The sequence below is a fragment of the Coregonus clupeaformis genome, chromosome 23 (genome assembly GCF_020615455.1).
Source record: "Coregonus clupeaformis isolate EN_2021a chromosome 23, ASM2061545v1, whole genome shotgun sequence".
NCBI lineage: Eukaryota > Metazoa > Chordata > Actinopteri > Salmoniformes > Salmonidae > Coregonus > Coregonus clupeaformis.
Window position 1 is genome coordinate 51,892,484 of NC_059214.1, and position 19,268 is coordinate 51,911,751.

At 47.4% G+C, this 19,268-nt stretch overlaps 1 protein-coding gene across 1 annotated transcript in view; it reads left to right on the forward strand.

Annotated features, from left to right (window-relative positions):
* The window catches only part of LOC121536418 (neuropilin-2), a 282,808-nt gene extending 277,373 nt beyond the window's left edge, over window positions 1-5,435 (forward strand). Inside the window, exons 17-18 of the mRNA XM_041843674.1 lie at window positions 2,068-2,130; window positions 4,379-5,435. Coding sequence (XP_041699608.1) covers window positions 2,068-2,130; window positions 4,379-4,683 — 368 coding nt within the window. The 3' untranslated portion in view covers window positions 4,684-5,435. The remainder of the gene's footprint in view (window positions 1-2,067; window positions 2,131-4,378) is intronic.
* The last annotated feature ends 13,833 nt before the right edge of the window (window positions 5,436-19,268 follow it).

Genomic DNA, 19,268 nt, shown 5'->3' on the forward strand with positions numbered 1-19,268 from the left:
TGGCTTCTTGCATCCCTTCCCTTCTCTGAGATGAGATTTGTTTAAAGTATTTTAATAATTCTAATTAGTTAATGGATCTGATCACATTTATTAGGTCTGCAGTAAGCACTTTTTTCCTTGTCACTTCGGGGCTGCATCCCAAATTGCACCCTATTCCCTCATTACGTTTGACCAGACCCCTCCGTTCCTGGGTCACTATAGGTAATAGGGTACCATTTGGGACGATACTCCTCAAAGTAATATTAATGAGCACTCAGAGGGGTCTCGAACGGAACAGGCCATATGGTGCATAGCAGCCGTCCATGGCTCTGCCTGAGTAAAGCTCTCTCATTCTTCTACAACTCAGTGTGGAAGTAGACAGAAAATAGTTTTACGATGTTAGGGCCCCTATAATATGCTCCACTGCTGAGCATGGAGAGGATCTACACGTCTAGTGATGAAGATTCTACACAATGTGTCCATTTAATGTTTTCTCTGTTTCTGTTTCATTCTCACTGTTCTTAACTAATGTTTAAAAAAAAAAATGAATAAAAGATTCAAGGATGTCATAGATTCAAAGATCAATACCAAACTAGTAAAAGTTCTGTCAGGGTTGTCTTACCTTCAGGCTGGCCTCGGCGTCTCTAATGGTTCTTACTGTGTTACCCTACACTAATAATAAATAGTAACACTACTATAGAGAATAGAGTCATTTAAATAGTAACACTACTATAGAGAATAGAGTCATTTAAATAGTAACACTACTATAGAGAATAGAGTCATTTAAATAGTAACACTACTATAGAGAATAGAGTCATTTAAATAGTAACACTACTATAGAGAATAGAGTCATTTAAATAGTAACACTACTATAGAGAATAGAGTCATTTAAATAGTAACACTACTATAGAGAATAGAGTCATTTAAATAGTAACACTACTATAGAGAATAGAGTCATTTAAATAGTAACACTACTATAGAGAATAGAGTCATTTAAATAGTAACACTACTATAGAGAATAGAGTCATTTAAATAGTAACACTACTATAGAGAATAGAGTCATTTAAATAGTAACACTACTATAGAGAATAGAGTCATTTAAATAGTAACACTACTATAGAGAATAGAGTCATTTAAATAGTAACACTACTATAGAGAATAGAGTCATTTAAATAGTAACACTACTATAGAGAATAGAGTCATTTAAATAGTAACACTACTATAGAGAATAGAGTCATTTAAATAGTAACACTACTATAGAGAATAGAGTCATTTAAATAGTAACACTACTATAGAGAATAGAGTCATTTAAATAGTAACACTACTATAGAGAATAGAGTCATTTAAATAGTAACACTACTATAGAGAATAGAGTCATTTAAATAGTAACACTACTATAGAGAATAGAGTCATTTAAATAGTAACACTACTATAGAGAATAAGGTGTTATTTCAGATGCAACCTTTGTTATTTACTGTGTGCCCATTGCTAAGTCTTCTTTGTGAATGTAGGGCCTTGACTTGACTGTGTGTGTCCTTTTAACTGTTATCTACATTACCCATGCTGCACCACAGCCTGTTTCAAAGATATAAGGAATATTTTAGCCTGTTGAATTTCATGGTCTTGGAAATATGATATTGTGCTATTGGAATGTGCTAATAAAGGGATATGTTTCTAAAAACAAATGGCCTCCTAAAGCATGATCTTCCCTGGTTTGGTTAGTATAAACATCACGTCAGGTTTCAGACGGTCATCACATGTATGTTCTTGATGTCAAACCATGTTGAGTTATGTTCTTGCCCCCATGTGAATGAATAGTCACGTTACACTAAATGAGAAACATCTCTACAAGATCACTTTAAATAACTCTGTCATTTGATCATGACATCCATTCACTATTGGTGAACTAACTGGTGAACTAACTGGTGAACTAACTGGTGAACTAACTGGTTAACTAACTGGTGAACTAACTGGTTAACTAACTGGTGAACTAACTGGTGAACTAATTGGTGAACTAACTGGTTAACTAACTACTGTATAAAGTCTGGTCCGTTCTCATGTTAACCTGGTTCATTGTCTTTCCTTCAGATTGGAGACCTATTGACTTTGGAAATGAACCACTTTTCAACAGCAGGGAACGTATGAATGGAGGTAAGACATCTGTGCTATGGCAATGACAATCTGATTATGTGATGTTGCAGACCGCGTGTGTATATATAAACCACACGTTGGAGTTTAATAGGCTGGTAACCACACTGTGGTCCCGTCTGAATATACCCCACGTAGGGCCAGCCAGGCAGGATGTAACCCCACCCATTTACTGTTCCAAAGCACAGGCCCCCACACCACCAGAAGGATATCAACAGACCACTGACTTACTACTCTGAGACAAGGCTGAGTACAGCCCACGCAGATCTCCCCCACCTCACAAGCCTGAAGGGGCCGCAAAAACCAGACAGAAAGATCACATCATTTACTCAACCCACTCAAATAGATTATGGCGGAAAAAAGCCTGTCACGACGTGATGCGCCCCTCCTAGGGACGGCATGGAAGAGCACCAGTAAGCCAGTGACTCAGCCCCCGTAATAGGGTCAGAGGCAGAGGATCCCAGTGGAGAGAGGGGAGCCGGCCAGGGCAGAGACAGCAAGGGCGGTTTGTCGCTCCAGTGCCTTTCCGTTCACCTTCGCCACCCCTGGGCCAGACTACACTCAATCATAGGACCTACTGAAGAGATGAGTCTTCAGTTAGGACTTAAAAGTCGAGACAGAGTCTGCGTCTCTCACATGGATAGGCAGACCATTCCTTAAAAATTTAGCTCTATAGGGAAAGCCCTGCCTGCAGCTGTTTCCAGGAACAATAAGGAGGCCTGCGTCTTGTGACCGAAGCGTACGTGTAAGTATGTACGGCAGGACCAAATCGGAGAGATAGTAGGAGCAAGCCCATGTAATGCTTTGTAGGTTAGCAGTAAAACATACTCTACTCTGGTGCCAAAGTTTGACTGTAGGGTGTCAGCAAATATAATTAACAGTTGACCCTATTAATCTATGGCAAAGGTACTTCTATGTTTCCCCTTTAATCTGATTCTGGCATTAGCTAGTTACTGGCTATCTACTGTAGGTCTGCATCTGTATCTGGTGTTAGCTAGTTACTGGCTATCTACTGTAGGTCTTCATCTGTATCTGGTGTTAGCTAGTTACTGGCTATCTACTGTAGGTCTTCATCTGTATCTGGTGTTAGCTAGTTACTGGCTAGCTACTGTAGGTCTTCATCTGTATCTGGTGTTAGCTAGTTACTGGCTATCTACTGTAGGTCTGTATCTGGTGTTAGCTAGTAACTGGCTATCTACTGTAGGTCTTCATCTGTATCTGGTGTTAGCTAGTTACTGGCTATCTACTGTAGGTCTGTATCTGGTGTTAGCTAGTTACTGGCTATCTACTGTAGGTCTTCATCTGTATCTGGTGTTAGCTAGTTACTGGCTAGCTACTGTAGGTCTTCATCTGTATCTGGTGTTAGCTAGTTACTGGCTAGCTACTGTAGGTCTTCATCTGTATCTGGTGTTAGCTAGTTACTGGCTATCTACTGTAGGTCTTCATCTGTATCTGGTGTTAGCTAGTTACTGGCTATCTACTGTAGGTCTTCATCTGTATCTGGTGTTAGCTAGTTACTGGCTATCTACTGTAGGTCTTCATCTGTATCTGGTGTTAGCTAGTTACTGGCTATCTACTGTAGGTCTTCATCTGTATCTGGTGTTAGCTAGTTACTGGCTAGCTACTGTAGGTCTTCAGCCAGCATAGAACAAAAGGGGAGGAAGAGTCGTTCAAAACTCTGACGCATCCATCAGTGCTGCTGTGAACCGCATCGCAAGAGACATGCCAAACGGGAGTTGTATAAACATTTTTTATAGCATTGATGCAAGTTCAATGTTGTTTCAGTTGCTTTGTGTATAATCAAATTAGCTTGAGATGATTTTACTGCAGCACTGCTCACTGCATCCAAGTTGCTTGACATAGACGTTTCAAAGAGCTGTCAGTCAAGGCGAGCCCGCCCACTCAGCCTGTCTTTTCAAACTTCCTGGTAGTTAGCCATGAGAGGAAAAATACTTTTCAGAATGGCTGTTCAGGACCTTTAACGTAACACTATTCCTGACAGAATTAAGTGGGAATAGCAAGTTACGAAAGCAAGTCTTTTCAAATGACAGTCTGTTCTTCATTGAATTATATAGGTTAAATAACTAAATACAATACAAATAAAGTCATTGTGGACAAAACTACATTGTACTCACCTGTAAAGTATCCATGACACATATGAACTGTCCTTGGGTTACATGTAAAGTATAGTACTTTTCATATGAACTGCCTGGGTGTCAAAGGGTCTTGTGATGTTGTCTCCTATCTCCAGGTTTTCCCTTCCCAGAGTGGAGTACCCCCGGCCCGTCCATGGACCCCCCTGTGACGCGTGTCTCGGAAAAGGACAACTCCTGGCTGTACACCCTGGACCCCATCCTGGTCACCATCATCGTCATGTCCTCCCTGGGGGTACTGCTGGGGGCGGTGTGTGGCGGCCTGCTGCTCTACTGCACCTGCTACTACAGCGGCCTGCCGTCACGGAGCTCCACCACGCTGGAGAACTACAACTTCGAGCTGTACGACGGGATCAAACACAAGGTCAAGATCAACCAGCAGCGCTGCTGCTCCGAGACCTAGGGCACCTTCCTCCACCGGAAGGTCTTGTGCTTCAAGCCCTAGGGCTGTTCCAACCCAAGGACCTGTGCTTAATGCTTGATGACACGGACATACAGACAGAAACCCCCGCTAGACCCTTTCCCCCCTCGGGGGTCTCTTCTCTGCCTGCAGGAGAGGCCCTGATCAATCAAAGCTTTTGAATGAACCACTCTTACCTGCCATGATGCTCCATGTACTGGCCACTGGACCGCAGAGGTCTGGGGTTGGACCTAAACACCTACCGTCAGTCTGGGCTTGGACCTGAACACCTACCGTCAGTCTGGGCTTGGACCTGAACACCTACCGTCAGTCTGGGCTTGGACCTGAACACCTACCGTCAGTCTGGGCTTGGACCTGAACACCTACCGTCAGTCTGGGCTTGGACCTGAACACCTACCGTCAGTCTGGGCTTGGACCTGAACACCTACCGTCAGTCTGGGCTTGGACCTGAACACCTACCGTCAGTCTGGGCTTGGACCTGAACACCTACCGTCAGTCTGGGCTTGGACCTGAACACCTACCGTCAGTCTGGGCTTGGACCTGAACACCTACCGTCAGTCTGGGCTTGGATCTGAACTCCTACTGTCAATCTGGGCTTGGACCCTAACCCATCTAAGACCTTTCTCGCAGAGCTGTTCTGCTGCCAGTGGACCATTCAGTGGGTGCTGAACGATATCAAAACATATCAATCTAATGCCTATCCCAAAAAAAGATTAAAAGAAAATTAATCTAGATTTGTTTTTGGTTATGATGGAAGTTAGATAATGAGTTTTAGAATGTTGATTCTAGCTTGTCAGACAGTGCTCGGCTTGCTCTGCCTGCCTGCATTATGTGAAAACAGTGGCGTAGAGTATCGTGGACAGTTTTAGTTCAGTTTTAGAACCTCTGTCTTTGTTATGATCAGCTTTAGTTTTATCACCCTGTAGACATCTTGTTCTCGTGCCATTTTTAGACATTAATTTAGTGTCAACAGTCTTAACACCTTCAGTTCAGGTCGTCTGCTACGGCATTTGATGTTTTGTTATTACAGGCTGTTATCAGTCTTTAAAGAACGGTGAAGAGAGAAGGACAACTTTATCTAATGACCTGAGACACATTGGTCGTTAAGTTGCGTCCTAAAGTTACAAGAAGAAGTATTAGGATTGTCTTTTGGTATTTTGATTTTTGATTGTATGATGATCTATATCACATGGTGTGACACTTGTGTGAAACATGATTGTTTTATTGCAACCTATGGATTGCAGAGAGAGAGGAGGGAGACAGAGAGCTATAGATCACAGAGAGAGAGGAGGGAGACAGAGAGCTATAGATCAGAGAGAGGAGGGAGACAGAGAGCTATAGATCAGAGAGAGGAGGGAGACAGAGAGCTATAGTTCACAGAGAGAGGAGGGAGACAGAGAGCTATAGTTCACAGAGAGAGGAGGGAGACAGAGAGCTATAGATCACAGAGAGAGGAGGGAGACAGAGAGCTATAGTTCACAGAGAGAGGAGGGAGACAGAGAGCTATAGATCACAGAGAGAGGAGGGAGACAGAGAGCTATAGTTCACAGAGAGAGGAAGGAGACAGAGAGCTATAGATCACAGAGAGAGGAGGGAGACAGAGAGCTATAGATCAGAGAGAGGAGGGAGACAGAGAGCTATAGTTCACAGAGAGAGAGGAGGGAGACAGAGAGCTATAGATCACAGAGAGAGGAGGGAGACAGAGAGCTATAGTTCACAGAGAGAGGAGGGAGACAGAGAGCTATAGATCACAGAGAGAGGAGGGAGACAGAGAGCTATAGATCACAGAGAGGAGGGAGACAGAGAGCTATAGATCAGAGAGAGGAGGGAGACAGAGAGCTATAGATCACAGAGAGAGGAAGGAGACAGAGAGCTATAGTTCACAGAGAGAGGAGGGAGACAGAGAGCTATAGATCACAGAGAGGAGGGAGACAGAGAGCTATAGATCACAGAGAGAGGAGGGAGACAGAGAGCTATAGTTCACAGAGAGAGGAGGGAGACAGAGAGCTATAGATCACAGAGAGAGGAGGGAGACAGAGAGCTATAGATCACAGAGAGGAGGGAGACAGAGAGCTATAGATCACAGAGAGGAGGGAGACAGAGAGCTATAGTTCACAGAGAGAGGAGGGAGACAGAGAGCTATAGTTCACAGAGAGAGGAGGGAGACAGAGAGCTATAGTTCACAGAGAGAGGAGGGAGACAGAGAGCTATAGATCACAGAGAGGAGGGAGACAGAGAGCTATAGATCACAGAGAGGAGGGAGACAGAGAGCTATAGATCACAGAGAGGAGGGAGACAGAGAGCTATAGTTCACAGAGAGAGGAGGGAGACAGAGAGCTATAGTTCACAGAGAGAGAGGAGGGAGACAGAGAGCTATAGTTCACAGAGAGAGGAGGGAGACTGAGAGCTATAGTTCACAGAGAGAGGAGGGAGACAGAGAGCTATAGATCACAGAGAGAGGAGGGAGAAAGAGAGCTATAGTTCACAGAGAGAGGAGGGAGACAGAGAGCTATAGTTCACAGAGAGAGGAGGGAGACAGAGAGCTATAGTTCACAGAGAGAGGAGGGAGACAGAGAGCTATAGATCAGAGAGAGGAGGGAGACAGAGAGCTATAGTTCACAGAGAGAGGAGGGAGACAGAGAGCTATAGTTCACAGAGAGAGGAGGTAGACAGAGAGCTATAGATCACAGAGAGAGGAGGGAGACAGAGAGCTATAGTTCACAGAGAGAGGAGGGAGACAGAGAGCTATAGTTCACAGAGAGAGGAGGGAGACAGAGAGCTATAGTTCACAGAGAGAGGAGGGAGACAGAGAGCTATAGATCAGAGAGAGGAGGGAGACAGAGAGCTATAGATCACAGAGAGAGGAGGGAGACAGAGAGCTATAGTTCACAGAGAGAGGAGGGAGACAGAGCTATAGTTCACAGAGAGACAGAGAGCTATAGATCAGAGAGAGAGGAAGGAGACAGAGAGCTATAGATCACAGAGAGAGAGGAAGGAGACAGAGAGCTATAGTTCACAGAGAGAGGAGGGAGACAGAGAGCTATAGTTCACAGAGAGAGGAGGGAGACAGAGAGCTATAGTTCACAGAGAGAGGAGGGAGACAGAGAGCTATAGTTCACAGAGAGAGGAGGGAGACAGAGAGCTATAGATCACAGAGAGAGGAGGGAGACAGAGAGCTATAGTTCACAGAGAGAGGAAGGAGACAGAGAGCTATAGATCACAGAGAGAGGAGGGAGACAGAGAGCTATAGATCAGAGAGAGGAGGGAGACAGAGAGCTATAGATCACAGAGAGAGGAGGGAGACAGAGAGCTATAGTTCACAGAGAGAGGAGGGAGACAGAGAGCTATAGTTCACAGAGAGAGGAGGGAGACAGAGAGCTATAGTTCACAGAGAGAGGAGGGAGACAGAGAGCTATAGTTCACAGAGAGAGGAGGGAGACAGAGAGCTATAGTTCACAGAGAGAGGAGGGAGACAGAGGCATATAGTTCACAGAGAGAGGAAGGAGACAGAGAGCTATAGATCACAGAGAGAGAGGAGGGAGACAGAGAGCTATAGATCAGAGAGAGGAGGGAGACAGAGAGCTATAGTTCACAGAGAGAGGAGGGAGACAGAGAGCTATAGATCAGAGAGAGGAGGGAGACAGAGAGCTATAGTTCACAGAGAGAGGAGGGAGACAGAGAGCTATAGTTCACAGAGAGAGAGGAGGGAGACAGAGAGCTATAGATCAGAGAGAGGAGGGAGACAGAGAGCTATAGTTCACAGAGAGAGGAGGGAGACAGAGAGCTATAGATCAGAGAGAGGAGGGAGACAGAGAGCTATAGTTCACAGAGAGAGGAGGGAGACAGAGAGCTATAGATCAGAGAGAGGAGGGAGACAGAGAGCTATAGATCACAGAGAGAGAGGAGGGAGACAGAGAGCTATAGTTCACAGAGAGAGGAGGGAGACAGAGAGCTATAGATCAGAGAGAGGAGGGAGACAGAGAGCTATAGATCACAGAGAGAGAGGAGGGAGACAGAGAGCTATAGATCAGAGAGAGGAGGGAGACAGAGAGCTATAGATCACAGAGAGAGGAGGGAGACAGAGAGCTATAGTTCACAGAGAGAGGAGGGAGACAGAGAGCTATAGTTCACAGAGAGAGGAGGGAGACAGAGAGCTATAGTTCACAGAGAGAGGAGGGAGACAGAGAGCTATAGATCAGAGAGAGAGGAGGGAGACAGAGAGCTATAGTTCACAGAGAGAGGAGGGAGACAGAGAGCTATAGATCAGAGAGAGGAGGGAGACAGAGAGCTATAGACCACAGAGAGAGGAGGGAGACAGAGAGCTATAGATCACAGAGAGAGGAGGGAGACAGAGAGCTATAGTTCACAGAGAGAGGAGGGAGACAGAGAGCTATAGTTCACAGAGAGAGGAGGGAGAAAGAGAGAGAGGGAGACAGAGAGCTATAGATCACAGAGAGAGGAGGGAGACAGAGAGCTATAGATCACAGAGAGAGGAGGGAGACAGAGAGCTATAGATCACAGAGAGAGGAGGGAGACAGAGAGCTATAGATCACAGAGAGAGAGGGAGACAGAGAGCTATAGTTCACAGAGAGAGGAGGGAGACAGAGAGGAGGGAGACAGAGAGCTATAGATCACAGAGAGAGGAGGGAGACAGAGAGGAGGGAGACAGAGAGCTATAGTTCACAGAGAGAGGAGGGAGACAGAGAGGAGGGAGACAGAGAGCTATAGATCACAGAGAGAGGAGGGAGACAGAGAGGAGGGAGACAGAGAGCTATAGTTCACAGAGAGAGGAGGGAGACAGAGAGGAGGGAGACAGAGAGCTATAGATCACAGAGAGAGAGGGAGACAGAGAGCTATAGTTCACAGAGAGAGGAGGGAGACAGAGAGCTATAGATCACAGAGAGAGGAGGGAGACAGAGAGCTATAGTTCACAGAGAGAGGAGGGAGACAGAGAGCTATAGTTCACAGAGAGGGGAGGGAGACAGAGAGCTATAGTTCAAAGAGAGAGGAGGGAGACAGAGAGCTATAATTCACAGAGAGAGGAGGGAGACAGAGAGCTATAGATCACAGAGAGAGGAGGGAGACAGAGAGCTATAGATCACAGAGAGAGGAGGGAGACAGAGAGCTATAGATCAGAGAGAGAGGGAGACAGAGAGCTATAGATCACAGAGAGAGGAGGGAGACAGAGAGCTATAGATCACAGAGAGAGAGGGAGACAGAGAGCTATAGTTCACAGAGAGAGGAGGGAGACAGAGAGCTATAGTTCACAGAGAGGGGAGGGAGACAGAGAGCTATAGTTCACAGAGAGGGGAGGGAGACAGAGAGCTATAGTTCACAGAGAGAGGAGGGAGACAGAGAGCTATAGTTCACAGAGAGGGGAGGGAGACAGAGAGCTATAGTTCAGAGAGAGAGGAGGGAGACAGAGAGCTATAGATCACAGAGAGAGGAGGGAGACAGAGAGCTATAGATCACAGAGAGAGGAGGGAGACAGAGAGCTATAGATCACAGAGAGGAGGGAGACAGAGAGCTATAGTTCACAGAGAGAGGAGGGAGACAGAGAGCTATAGTTCACAGAGAGAGGAGGGAGACAGAGAGCTATAGTTCACAGAGAGAGGAGGGAGACAGAGAGCTATAGTTCACAGAGAGAGGAGGGAGACAGAGAGCTATAGTTCACAGAGAGAGGAGGGAGACAGAGAGCTATAGTTCACAGAGAGAGGAGGGAGACAGAGAGCTATAGTTCACAGAGAGAGGAGGGAGACAGAGAGCTATAGTTCACAGAGAGAGGAGGGAGACAGAGAGCTATAGATCACAGAGAGAGGAGGGAGACAGAGAGCTATAGATCACAGAGAGAGGAGGGAGACAGAGAGCTATAGTTCACAGAGAGAGGAGGGAGACAGAGAGCTATAGTTCACAGAGAGAGGAGGGAGACAGAGAGCTATAGTTCACAGAGAGAGGAGGGAGACAGAGAGCTATAGTTCACAGAGAGAGGAGGGAGACAGAGAGCTATAGTTCACAGAGAGAGGAGGGAGACAGAGAGCTATAGTTCACAGAGAGAGGAGGTAGACAGAGAGCTATAGATCAGAGAGAGGAGGGAGACAGAGAGCTATAGATCACAGAGAGAGGAGGGAGACAGAGAGCTATAGATCACAGAGAGAGGAGGGAGACAGAGAGCTATAGTTCACAGAGAGAGGAGGGAGACAGAGAGCTATAGTTCACAGAGAGGGGAGGGAGACAGAGAGCTATAGTTCAGAGAGAGAGGAGGGAGACAGAGAGCTATAGATCACAGAGAGAGGAGGGAGACAGAGAGCTATAGATCAGAGAGAGGAGGGAGACAGAGAGCTATAGATCACAGAGAGAGGAGGGAGACAGAGAGCTATAGATCACAGAGAGAGGAGGGAGACAGAGAGCTATAGATCACAGAGAGGGGAGGGAGACAGAGAGCTATAGTTCACAGAGAGAGGAGGGAGACAGAGAGCTATAGTTCACAGGGAGAGGAGGGAGACAGAGAGCTATAGATCACAGAGAGAGGAGGGAGACAGAGAGCTATAGATCACAGAGAGAGGAGGGAGACAGAGAGAGAGGGAGACAGAGAGCTATAGTTCACAGAGAGAGGAGGGAGACAGAGAGCTATAGTTCACAGAGAGGAGGGAGACAGAGAGCTATAGTTCACAGAGAGAGAGGAGGGAGACAGAGAGCTATAGTTCACAGAGAGAGGAGGGAGACAGAGAGCTATAGTTCACAGAGAGAGGAGGGCGACAGAGAGCTATAGATCAGAGAGAGAGGGAGACAGAGAGCTATAGTTCACAGAGAGAGGAGGGAGACAGAGAGCTATAGATCACAGAGAGAGGAGGGAGACAGAGAGCTATAGTTCACAGAGAGAGGAGGGAGACAGAGAGCTATAGTTCACAGAGAGAGGAGGGAGACAGAGAGCTATAGTTCACAGAGAGAGGAGGGAGACAGAGAGCTATAGATCACAGAGAGAGGAGGGAGACAGAGAGCTATAGTTCACAGAGAGAGGAGGGAGACAGAGAGCTATAGATCAGAGAGAGAGGAGGGAGACAGAGAGCTATAGTTCACAGAGAGGAGGGAGACAGAGAGCTATAGATCACAGAGAGAGGAGGGAGACAGAGAGCTATAGTTCACAGAGAGAGGAAGGAGACAGAGAGCTATAGATCAGAGAGAGAGGAGGGAGACAGAGAGCTATAGTTCACAGAGAGAGGAAGGAGACAGAGAGCTATAGATCACAGAGAGAGAGGGAGACAGAGAGCTATAGATCACAGAGAGAGGAGGGAGACAGAGAGAGAGGGAGACAGAGAGCTATAGTTCACAGAGAGGAGGGAGACAGAGAGCTATAGTTCACAGAGAGAGGAGGGAGACAGAGAGCTATAGATCACAGAGAGAGAGGAGGGAGACAGAGAGCTATAGATCACAGAGAGAGAGAGGGAGACAGAGAGCTATAGATCACAGAGAGAGGAGGGAGACAGAGAGCTATAGATCACAGAGAGAGAGGAGGGAGACAGAGAGCTATAGATCACAGAGAGAGAGAGGGAGACAGAGAGCTATAGATCACAGAGAGAGAGGAGGGAGACAGAGAGCTATAGATCACAGAGAGAGGAGGGAGACAGAGAGCTATAGATCACAGAGAGAGGAGGGAGACAGAGAGCTATAGTTCACAGAGAGAGGAGGGAGACAGAGAGCTATAGATCACAGAGAGAGGAGGGAGACAGAGAGCTATAGTTCACAGAGAGAGGAGGGAGACAGAGAGCTATAGATCAGAGAGAGAGGAGGGAGACAGAGAGCTATAGTTCACAGAGAGGAGGGAGACAGAGAGCTATAGATCACAGAGAGAGGAGGGAGACAGAGAGCTATAGTTCACAGAGAGAGGAAGGAGACAGAGAGCTATAGATCAGAGAGAGAGAGGAGGGAGACAGAGAGCTATAGTTCACAGAGAGAGGAAGGAGACAGAGAGCTATAGATCACAGAGAGAGAGGGAGACAGAGAGCTATAGATCACAGAGAGAGGAGGGAGACAGAGAGAGAGGGAGACAGAGAGCTATAGTTCACAGAGAGGAGGGAGACAGAGAGCTATAGTTCACAGAGAGAGGAGGGAGACAGAGAGCTATAGATCACAGAGAGAGAGGAGGGAGACAGAGAGCTATAGATCACAGAGAGAGAGAGGGAGACAGAGAGCTATATATCACAGAGAGAGAGGAGGGAGACAGAGAGCTATAGATCACAGAGAGAGGAGGGAGACAGAGAGCTATAGATCACAGAGAGAGGAGGGAGACAGAGAGCTATAGTTCACAGAGAGAGGAGGGAGACAGAGAGCTATAGATCACAGAGAGAGGAGGGAGACAGAGAGCTATAGTTCACAGAGAGAGGAGGGAGACAGAGAGCTATAGATCACAGAGAGAGGAGGGAGACAGAGAGCTATAGTTCACAGAGAGAGGAGGGAGACAGAGAGCTATAGATCACAGAGAGACAGAGAGCTATAGATCACAGAGAGAGGAGGGAGACAGAGAGCTATAGTTCACAGAGAGGAGGGAGACAGAAAGCTATAGTTCATAGAGAGAGGAGGGAGACAGAGAGCTATAGATCACAGAGAGAGGAGGGAGACAGAGAGCTATAGATCACAGAGAGAGGAGGGAGACAGAGAGCTATAGATCACAAAGAGAGAGGGAGACAGAGAGCTATAGATCAGAGAGAGAGGAGGGAGACAGAGAGCTATAGATCAGAGAGAGAGGAGGGAGACTGAGAGCTATAGTTCACAGAGAGAGGAGGGAGACAGAGAGCTATAGATCAGAGAGAGAGGAGGGAGACAGAGAGCTATAGATCAGAGAGAGAGGAGGGAGACTGAGAGCTATAGTTCACAGAGAGAGGAGGGAGACAGAGAGCTATAGTTCACAGAGAGAGGAGGGAGACAGAGAGCTATAGTTCACAGAGAGAGGAGGGAGACAGAGAGCTATAGTTCACAGAGAGAGGAGGTAGACAGAGAGCTATAGTTCACAGAGAGAGGAGGGAGACAGAGAGCTATAGTTCACAGAGAGAGGAGGGAGACAGAGAGCTATAGATCAGAGAGAGAGGAGGGAGACAGAGAGCTATAGTTCACAGAGAGAGGAGGGAGACAGAGAGCTATAGATCACAGAGAGAGGAGGGAGACAGAGAGCTATAGATCACAGAGAGAGAGAAGGGAGACAGAGAGCTATAGTTCACAGAGAGAGAGGAGGGAGACAGAGAGCTATAGTTCACAGAGAGAGGAGGGAGACAGAGAGCTATAGTTCACAGAGAGAGAGAAGGGAGACAGAGAGCTATAGTTCACAGAGAGAGGAGGGAGACAGAGAGCTATAGTTCACAGAGAGAGAGGAGGGAGACAGAGAGCTATAGTTCAGAGAGAGGAGGGAGACAGAGAGAGGAGGGAGACAGAGAGCTATAGTTCAGAGAGAGAGGAGGGAGACAGAGAGCTATAGATCACAGAGAGAGGAGGGAGACAGAGCTATAGTTCACAGAGAGAGGAGGGAGACAGAGAGCTATAGATCAGAGAGAGGAGGGAGACAGAGAGCTATAGATCACAGAGAGAGGAGGGAGACAGAGAGCTATAGTTCACAAAGAGAGAGGAGGGAGACAGAGAGCTATAGTTCACAGAGAGAGGAGGGAGACAGAGAGCTATAGTTCACAGAGAGAGGAGGGAGACAGAGAGCTATAGTTCACAGAGAGAGGAGGGAGACAGAGAGCTATAGTTCACAGAGAGAGGAGGGAGACAGAGAGCTATAGTTCACAGAGAGAGGAGGGAGACAGAGAGCTATAGTTCACAGAGAGAGGAGGGAGACTGAGAGCTATAGATCACAGAGAGAGGAGGGAGACAGAGAGCTATAGTTCACAGAGTGAGGAGGGAGACAGAGAGCTATAGATCACAGAGAGAGGAGGGAGACAGAGAGCTATAGTTCACAGAGAGAGGAGGGAGACTGAGAGCTATAGATCACAGAGAGAGGAGGGAGACAGAGAGCTATAGTTCACAGAGAGAGGAGGGAGACAGAGAGCTATAGTTCACAGAGAGAGGAGGGAGACAGAGAGCTATAGATCACAGAGAGAGGAGGGAGACAGAGAGCTATAGTTCACAGAGAGAGGAGGGAGACAGAGAGCTATAGTTCACAGAGAGAGGAGGGAGACAGAGAGCTATAGTTCACAGAGAGAGGAGGGAGACAGAGAGCTATAGTTCACAGAGAGAGAGGAGGGAGACAGAGAGCTATAGTTCACAGAGAGAGGAGGGAGACAGAGAGCTATAGATCACATAGAGAGGAGGGAGACAGATAGCTATAGATCAGAGAGAGAGGAGGGAGACAGAGAGCTATAGTTCACAGAGAGAGGAGGGAGACAGGGAGCTATAGATCAGAGAGAGAGGGGAGGGAGACAGAGAGCTATAGTTCACAGAGAGAGAGGAGGGAGACAGCGAGCTATAGTTCACAGAGAGAGGAGGGAGACAGAGAGCTATAGTTCACAGAGAGACTGAGAGCTATAGATCACAGAGAGAGGAAGGAGACAGAGAGCTATAGTTCACAGAGAGAGGAGGGAGACAGAGAGCTATAGATCACAGAGAGAGGAGGGAGACAGAGAGCTATAGTTCACAGAGAGAGGAGGGAGACAGAGAGCTATAGTTCACAGAGAGAGGAGGGAGACTGAGAGCTATAGTTCACAGAGAGGAGGGAGACAGAGAGCTATAGATCACAGAGAGAGGAGGGAGACAGAGAGCTATAGATCACAGAGAGAGGAGGGAGACAGAGAGCTATAGTTCACAGAGAGGAGGGAGACAGAGAGCTATAGATCACAGAGAGAGGAGGGAGACAGAGAGCTATAGATCACAGAGAGAGAGGAGGGAGACAGAGAGCTATAGATCACAGAGAGAGGAGGGAGACAGAGCTATAGTTCACAGAGAGAGGAGGGAGACAGAGAGCTATAGTTCACAGAGAGAGAGGAGGGAGACAGAGAGCTATAGATCACAGAGAGAGGAGGGAGACAGAGAGCTATAGTTCACAGAGAGAGGAGGGAGACAGAGAGCTATAGATCACAGAGAGGAGGGAGACAGAGAGCTATAGTTCACAGAGAGAGAGGAGGGAGACAGAGAGCTATAGATCAGAGAGAGAGGGGAGGGAGACAGAGAGCTATAGATCACAGAGAGAGGAGGGAGGGAGACAGAGAGCTATAGATCACAGAGAGAGGAGGGAGACAGAGAGCTATAGTTCACAGAGAGAGAAGAGGGAGACAGAGAGCTATAGTTCACAGAGAGAGGAGGGAGACAGAGAGCTATAGTTCACAGAGAGAGAAGAGGGAGACAGAGAGCTATAGTTCACAGAGAGAGGAGGGAGACAGAGAGCTATAGATCACAGAGAGAGGAGGGAGACAGAGAGCTATAGTTCACAGAGAGAGGAGGGAGACAGAGAGCTATAGTTCACAGAGAGAGAGGAGGGAGACAGAGAGCTATAGTTCACAGAGAGAGGAGGGAGACAGAGAGCTATAGATCACAGAGAGAGGAGGGAGACAGAGCTATAGTTCACAGAGAGACAGAGAGCTATAGTTCACAGGGAGACAGAGAGCTATAGATCACAGAGAGAGGAGGGAGACAGAGAGCTATAGTTCACAGAGAGAGGAGGGAGACAGAGAGCTATAGTTCACAGAGAGAGGAGGGAGACAGAGAGCTATAGATCAGAGAGAGAGGAGGGAGACAGAGAGCTATAGTTCACAGAGAGGAGGGAGACAGAGCTATAGTTCACAGAGAGAGGAGGGAGACAGAGAGCTATAGATCAGAGAGAGAGGAGGGAGACAGAGAGCTATAGTTCACAGAGAGGAGGGAGACAGAGCTATAGTTCACAGAGAGAGGAGGGAGACAGAGAGCTATAGATCAGAGAGAGAGGAGGGAGACAGAGAGCTATAGATCAGAGAGAGAGGAGGGAGACAGAGAGCTATAGTTCACAGAGAGGAGGGAGACAGAGAGCTATAGTTCACAGAGAGAGAGGAGGGAGACAGAGAGCTATAGATCACAGAGAGAGAGGAGGGAGACAGAGAGCTATAGTTCACAGAGAGAGGAGGGAGACAGAGAGCTATAGTTCACAGAGAGAGGAGGGAGACAGAGAGCTATAGTTCACAGAGAGAGGAGGGAGACAGAGAGCTATAGTTCACAGAGAGAGGAGGGAGACAGAGAGCTATAGTTCACAGAGAGAGGAGGGAGACAGAGAGCTATAGTTCACAGAGAGGAGGGAGACAGAGAGCTATTGTTCACAGAGAGAGAGGAGGGAGACAGAGAGCTATAGTTCACAGAGAGGAGGGAGACAGAGAGCTATAGATCAGAGAGAGAGGAGGGAGACAGAGAGCTATAGATCACAGAGAGAGGAGGGAGACAGAGAGCTATAGATCAGAGAGAGAGGAGGGAGACAGAGAGCTATAGATCAGAGAGAGAGGAGGGAGACAGAGAGCTATAGATCAGAGAGAGAGGGGAGGGAGACAGAGAGCTATAGATCACAGAGAGAGGAGGGAGGGAGACAGAGAGCTATAGATCACAGAGAGAGGAGGGAGACAGAGAGCTATAGTTCACAGAGAGGAGGGAGACAGAGAGCTATTGTTCACAGAGAGAGGAGGTAGACAAAGAGCTATAGATCACAGAGAGAGGAGGGAGACAGAGAGCTATAGTTCACAGAGAGAGGAGGGAGACAGAGAGCTATAGTTCACAGAGAGAGGAGGGAGACAGAGAGCTATAGTTCACAGAGAGAGGAGGGAGACAGAGAGCTATAGTTCACAGAGAGAGGAGGTAGACAAAGAGCTATAGTTCACAGAGAGAGAGGAGGGAGACAGAGAGCTATAGTTCACAGAGAGAGAGGAGGTAGACAGAGAGCTATAGTTCACAGAGAGGAGGGAGACAGAGAGCTATTGTTCACAGAGAGAGGAGGTAGACAAAGAGCTATAGATCACAGAGAGAGGAGGGAGACAGAGAGCTATAGTTCACAGAGAGAGGAGGGAGACAGAGAGCTATAGTTCACAGAGAGAGGAGGGAGACAGAGAGCTATAGTTCACAGAGAGGAGGGAGACAGAGAGCTATTGTTCACAGAGAGAGGAGGTAGACAAAGAGCTATAGTTCACAGAGAGAGGAGGGAGACAGAGAGCTATAGATCAGAGAGAGAGGAGGGAGACAGAGAGCTATAGATCACAGAGAGAGGAGGGAGACAGAGAGCTATAGATCAGAGAGAGAGGAGGGAGACAGAGAGCTATAGATCACAGAGAGAGAGGAGGGAGACAGAGAGCTATAGATCACAGAGAGAGAGGAGGGAGACAGAGAGCTATAGTTCACAGAGAGAGGAGGGAGACAGAGAGCTATAGATCACAGAGAGAGGAGGTAGACAGAGAGCTATAGATCAGAGAGAGAGGAGGGAGACAGAGAGCTATAGTTCACAGAGAGAGGAGGGAGACAGAGAGCTATAGTTCACAGAGAGGAGGGAGACAGAGAGCTATTGTTCACAGAGAGAGGAGGTAGACAAAGAGCTATAGTTCACAGAGAGAGGAAGGAGACAGAGAGCTATAGATCACAGAGAGAGAGGAGGGAGACAGAGAGCTATAGATCACAGAGAGAGGAAGGAGACAGAGAGCTATAGATCACAGAGAGAGGAGGGAGACAGAGAGCTATAGTTCACAGAAAGAGGAGGGAGACTGAGAGCTATAGTTCACAGAGAGAGGAGGTAGACAGAGAGCTATAGATCACAGAGAGAGGAGGGAGACAGAGAGCTATAGATCACAGGGAGACAGAGAGCTATAGTTCACAGAGAGAGGAGGGAGACAGAGAGCTATAGATCAGAGAGAGAGGAGGGAGACAGAGAGCTATAGATCAGAGAGAGAGGAGGGAGACAGAGAGCTATAGTTCACAGAGAGGAGGGAGACAGAGAGCTATAGTTCACAGAGAGAGGAGGGAGACAGAGAGCTATAGATCAGAGAGAGAGGAGGGAGACAGAGAGCTATAGATCAGAGAGCATCTTCTCCTCTCCTCTTCTCTTTCCAGATTCCTTTAACTCCCTGGAGAAGAAAGAGCTGAAACGAAACAAAGGAAGAAGGACTATAAGAGATGGATAAAAAGCCAATCCGCTTTCTTGGACACACAATCGAGCCTTAAGCTAACTGTTATTGAAGGAGAGCCATGCATGGAGAAGCTAGAGGAATAGGCCTCATGCTCCTTTCTACAATCTGCTTTTCTTCTGTTCTGTTCTGTTCTGTCCATGAGAAAGGTTAACTATAACCTGACACAGGTTTTCGTGTTTTGAAGTCAATCTGGGTTGAGTTTTAGAATCGGTTTAGCCTCAAGCAAAAAGAAAAGAGAGAGAGAGAACCGTATATCTCTCCTCCTCTTCCTCCTCCTCCTCCTCCTCCACCACCATGTCTCATCCCAGTCTGGAGCCCAGCCACACTACCCCTCTGTTCCCCTTGTACCCCAGCCCAGGAAGAGGGCACCTCAGTGGGCCAGGTGGAGGGAGGAGGCTAATTAGGAGGTGATGAAAGGAGCGAGGGATGAGGAGAACTCAGCTGCCAAGGTGGAGG